General features: G+C 36.6%; 1 protein-coding gene across 1 annotated transcript; it reads right to left on the bottom strand.

The window, feature by feature from the left end:
- Positions 1–271: 271 nt before the first annotated feature.
- Positions 272–5,466, bottom strand: LSM8 (LSM8 homolog, U6 small nuclear RNA associated (S. cerevisiae); the record flags this gene model as incomplete). Its single annotated transcript, XM_009708062.1, has 3 exons — positions 272–522; positions 3,807–3,934; positions 5,365–5,466. Coding segments are annotated over 3 exons (321 nt in total), but the record flags the coding sequence as incomplete, so codon positions are not given.
- Between the last annotated feature and the right edge of the window lie 669 nt (positions 5,467–6,135).

Raw genomic sequence — 6,135 nt, 5'->3', positions numbered from 1 at the left:
GAAGAAAACATCACAAAACCCAGTTTTGTACTTACAACCAGAACTACATTTAGAGATGGTTAAATTGACTGTTAGACAACCTACCTCCAAATAATCCTGAGTTAACAGAAAACCCCTTGGTTTACCTTCAGGAATGAGATCTTATTTTAAGAATGAGGTGTATATATACACAATATCAGGACTATCACTGATACCGCTTGCATTTCCCAGTACATATTTCACAGTGAAATTACGCAGCATGAAACCCCAAATGAAATTCAATGAAAGCGTCTTTAGTAAATGTAGAAACTTTAATTTACATGCCAAACTACAACATATTCATAATAAAAAACTGGTGACTAAAACTAAACACAATTTGTAAAAATCTTCCACGTTGTTAAATAGGTCTGTACAACCAAAGATTTACAAAGTCCCTGTGCATTTTCATCTTTTCAATGCACAACTGAGTTTAATGGTTCTGCTCGAATATTCCCCAAGTCAAGAGCTGAATCTGTCTCTTCATCAATCTCACCAATGACAGCACTGCAATAAAAAAAACCAAGTTATAATTTGTTGAAATCCCCTGGTACAAATCTGGAAAGCCACAAAATTAACTTGCTAGTGAAGACCCTTTTTTAAAAAAAAGTTTTAATTGTAGAGCTCTATCTTTTGAACTTCAAATTTTGATGGCTAGCAGCAGACTCTAAAGGAAGTGGGGGGGGGGTTTGTGGGGTTTTTTTGTTTGTTTGGTGGTTTTTGGTTTTTTGGTGGTTTTTTTGTTTTGTTTTGTTTTGGTTTTTGTTTGTTTGTTTTTTTTAAGATACAGGTTATAAGAACCAAATACTACTGGCCTGTTTTAGGCAGTAGGTTAGCCTCTGAAAGAAGAACTGGAAGCCTTTTAGAGAGAAAATAGCTTTTCAAGAGTAATGTCTAAAGTGAATATGGCATCAGGTAAACAAGACTATTTCCTTCAACACAGCCTAGTAAAATGTTATTAATTTATCCAAGGGAGAATATATAGTATTTCACCGATGCTATGTTAAGACTTACCTGGACTAAAACACTAATGGAGTCACTAAAACTGCTTTAAAGAGAAAAGAAGGTTAAGGCAATAGAAGTCACACTCGCTCAGGATGGGAACTAAGCCAGAGGGAACACAAGAACAAAGAGCATGCCCTTCGATTCATCACTTCAGAGGCTTATGAGCTAGTGGCTATATCCACAAAATGGGTTAACAGCCACCAGAAACCATGTTAGATTAAGCCATCCAATAGCTTTCTGAATAAATTGCTATTTTTGGTCTTTGCTACATCCTGCAGCAGTGTGTTCCACAATTAAGTTTCACAGTGTGCAATGAAATACCTTTATACACAGCTTGTTGTCAGATTATCTTCCATTTTCAGTAACAGAAAAAAAACTAGAGGAATTTAAATGAAGCAATTATTTTCCCATCCCTTTCTACCACTCCTGATTTCAGAGCAACCAATAACCACTATAGCTGTGCTTTGTCCGAACTTTGGAAAGTTTGTCTATTCAGCCTTTCCTTGACAGAAAACACTTCACACTTATAGTTATTCTCACTTGCGCTCCTCATGCATTTTCATACTGCACCCCTCTAAAGATAGTGGCATACCAGGTGTTTATGCAATGACGTAACAATGTCTGCTGGTTTAGTTTTCTTCCTAATAATCCCTAATAAGCTTTCTTCCCAGTGAATCGGTATTTACAAAAAAATAGCCAGAGATCAGGGTGAAACTGAGCTTAAGACATCCCAATACAGGTGTCTAGGGTCCCGTGACGGTCAGTGGAAACTAAAGAGGAATTTAACTTGCCTCGAAACAGAAATCTGGTCAGCTGAGGGGCTTTCTTAGTTCCATCACTGTCTAGATCTTCACTATGTTGGGAGCTTCGTCAACACAAATGTAAGCTGCTGATGCCAACTGGAACATTCAAGTACTGACCAGCATGAAACCTCATTTCAAATTTGAGACCCCTCAGAATTCTTGTGTGAGAAGAACTTGATCTTGGATGCTCGTTACTATTCCATTTATTAGCTTTTTCCCAAAGTGACACTTCAATTGAAAACATTTCCTTAGATTAAAAACTGTCTATGATATCAAAGCACAAGTTTCTCCTTACTTCACATCGAGAAATACAGCTTTTTCAGTCAGAGATCTCACTCTCCTAGATGTAAAAGGACCAGACAGTATCTGCCACTCCTGATGTCTCTTTCACAGGCTTTCTGCTTCTTATGCAGCAAAACACGCACACATGGATTCAAGAGGTTTGGGTTTTTTAACCAGCTTTTCTTCACAATTTTTATTACAGTTTTACACACAACTTTCTAGTATTAGTCCCTTTTTTGGTTTTCCTAATTCATCACACACTTCTAAAACAGTTGTCTTTTTCCTTCTAACAGCCTTTACTTGCTGTCGAACCATACTGAGTTTTTCTGATTGATGCTGCTTATTCCCTGCAAGCTTCTAGTGATGCACACTGGAACGCCTGGAAGCACTTTATCCCATGACTGTTTCTTTTCTTTTCTCTTTCAACAGCTTCTCTATTTACCGAGAGTCTCCTATTTTGAAGTTTCTGTTAGTTAACTGTTGCTTCCTTTTCCTTCTTCCTATAAGGATGCTGAATTTCAGTGTGTAAAGAATTCCATGAATACAGAATTATTCCTTCTAATGAACATGTTTCCGAGTTTGTTACGGTTACAAAAAAATAGAATAATTTCTATAAAACAATGTTTTGAGTATATTTAAGTAATGCAGCAGCCTAGTCTGGTGAAAAAGTGTAGCAGTAAAAAATTATTTGGCTTTTTATACACATTCGTACTACCTGAAAAGTTACTGGTGGAGCAGCATGCTTAGCCCTATCTTCATACATTTGTCAATTTATTTATTTCTGCTTAAAAGCTTAAGTCAAAAGCGATGAAAGTGTTCCAAAATGATCCGTTTTCTCAATGACGTCAGATAAACACACCTAGATATAAATCTAAGTCTTGACATTTCTTTGTACAGAGATATCCATTAGAATTAGAAGATTAAAATTCCTATCCAGGCTCATGTGTTGATCACTGCGACATGCAGTGATAGTGATAAAAAATAATCTCTTTTTTTGGCATCAGTTTCAGAACGCTGCTGCAAAAGTCATCTTCCTAGCAGGCCCACTTACCAGGCCTTCTTTCCACTTCTCTTGTAACCCTCCCATCTGTTTGGCACATCAGCTACTTTTCTCTGCATTTATTGAGCTTTTACTCTCATTTTGTCAGGGCATTTTACATCAAATATCAACTTGTACATTTGACCTGTCGCTACATCGGCTTCAACAGCTGTCACACCATCAAGACAGAACCTTCATGCATTTTCCAGATTATGAAGTGTTCTCTGTGAACACCTCATCTAAAAAAATCCTGTTAAAAGTCAACTTTGTATACCAGATTGCTGACTTCTTGCATACAAGTTCTATCTCATCCTTTGTTCATTCTTCTAACTTTTCCTCCGTCGACGAATCCCGCCTTTCACAGACTGGAATAAAGAACATCTACACAGTGACTAGACTCAAGAAAGGAAAATGCTGAGTTTTATACTGACCTTTCCTAGATTGCTATCAGTACCTGAGCTGGTCAATTTACAGCTCAGTAAATCTAGACTAACAACATCTTAACATTACAGTGCAATAACTTCCATAACAGAAACATAGATATTTGCTATTTAATATACCTCAGCTTTGACAGTGCTATCAGTGCTACCACAGATACACACATACATAGACATGCACTGAATTTTTATCAATTGGTTTAAACACAAATATGCTCTACTTACACGTTATCACCTCTTACAATGTATAATCCCAGCACTACTTGCTCAACTCCTTGTGAAGAGCTGAACACTCGTTCGTGGCTTTCATCCAAAATCAAGTTAATGGTCTGATCAAAACCTTTGAGGGTTCCCTGAAAAAAAACCACACAAAAATAAAGCACTCCAATTACCTTTTAAATTTATCATCTTTGCTTTCAATGATATCTTAAACAAGGTGGCAACACTAAGGTACTAGGGAACAGATGCTCTATTTAGGTTTTATTGTTAGGCTTAAACACAAACAGCTGGACAATGAAACTTTAAAAGCAATGATCAATTTAAGAAAAGTACCTATATTTACTACTGAGTATTCATGCTGAAAGCTACAGTAATCTTTAGCATTTAAAGAAATAAAGTTTCTCCTTTACCAATGATGGCCCTCTAGACAACTAATTTTACTATTTCTACACTATTTTAGTCCTCCTTGTATGAAAGTTTCCCAAAATCAAATAAAATAATTGATTAAATCAAAGAACAGAAAAACTGGATTCTTGTGGTCAACAATACTGAAACCGTTCTCAACATGCAATTTCCAGTGGTATTTCTTCAAAGATTAGCTTGGTTCCACAAAATTAATCCAAAAAACCCCCGAAACACACAAAAAGAAGAATTTCTGTACCACTTCAATATACCTTTGGAAAAATGATAACATAATTTGTGTAATTTACCATCAGTACTTGATTAAGAAATTTAAACTCACTTAAAACACTATCATTCAAACAGTGGTAATATCCATTTATATCATCTACCCACGTTTCCATGAGTCACATATACCAATTCCATTCAGATCTTTTTGGTAGAAAGTATTTTGGATCACAACACAAAGTTTACCAGACAGAAGATTTGGTGAAGCTAGACTGCTAAAAGTAGTGTTTTTTCTTTCCAGGGACCACACAAAGCTAAGTACAGACAGAAAGATATAATCCTCATGCAATGATCATACTATTAAGTTAAACTCAAAACACAAAAGAATAAAAGATTGGTGGGGAAGAATACAAGGAAAAAAAACACAACACACCAACACAGAAGCAATAAAACCAAAACATTATACAGTCTAATATATAATAGTTTGCCAATCCTCAGCTCTTCAGGCTTAAACAGAATCCCACAACAATACTTCACCAACTATCAGCTGATGTTTTCCTATAACCGTATGGAAGAAGTGGTTTTAGCATGAAAGTTGAAGAGCTTACTGAACAAAAAGACCATTTTAGATGGAAATCAAATTACTGAGCAGAAAAAGAAATGCATTTTCTTGTGCACTCCTATAGAAAAGGCTATGTGACAAAAAGTCAAAGCATTTGCATGCACAAGTTTATCAATGGACAAAGCTGACAGGCAAGAACCAGTAAGTGTTTAAATCATACAGTATAAAATAATGGCCATGAAGTTTTAAAAAAAAAAAAAAAAGCTTGTAAATCTGTGAACATATAAGCAATAATATCCTAGCACAGTTTCTTTATTGCCACGATGGAAAGTCTTTATGAGGGAAAATAAAATATTAAAAAAACACCAGTCTCACCACAATCATTCTTCCATCAGAAGTAATTACTGCAACAGTACCTGATAGTTCATTAAGGAAATGTTTACAGGTATCTGAAATAGAACCATTAACATTTGCTGAAACGTAATACAAGTTTTAAGAGCCATCAAGAGCCAGAAAAGCCTATCAGCATTTTTTTTTAAAAAAAAAGGAACATGATTAATAGTAACATTCAACAACATAGTATTTTTTATGACAATCTGTTTTAAAGTTTACCCAACGATGGAGTCATACACAAACACCACTAAAAGCAGACTAAAGATTTGATTCACTTCTCTTCCCGTTACTAACTGCGCTACCTTAAAACTGAAACAACATGAAGAGTTTTACAAGCTAAGTCCTTAAAAACAGCTTAGCAGTGGGGATCCGGAGCCTGGCATTCTACATCCCCTCACGCTGAAGGTCTGACTACCCCAATTTGACGATGACACATCCACCATCCTGAATGATTTTGCATTAGTATCTTACTGTTTGTGAATAAAACTGAAAATGCCCATAGGTTATTAGAAGTATAAAAAAACTAGCAAGAAGAGGGTTCCAAGAACGCTCACAGCTTTTGAGCCAACGATGCAAAGCTGATAACTAAACACGCGTGAGGAGCCCTTTAAGGGGCCAGGCCCGTTGTCAATCTCCTTCCTCACCGCAGATCAAGCAAGGCCCTTCAGCAGCCGGCCCAGGGCTGGGGGTCTCCTCGCAGCTCACACCTTGCCGGGCCCGGAGGCACCCGATGCCCGCAGCAGCTCTGGCACT

Source organism: Cariama cristata, unplaced genomic scaffold (genome assembly GCF_000690535.1).
Source record: "Cariama cristata isolate BGI_N322 unplaced genomic scaffold, ASM69053v1 scaffold35180, whole genome shotgun sequence".
NCBI lineage: Eukaryota > Metazoa > Chordata > Aves > Cariamiformes > Cariamidae > Cariama > Cariama cristata.
This window is presented reverse-complemented; position numbering and strand designations above follow the sequence as displayed.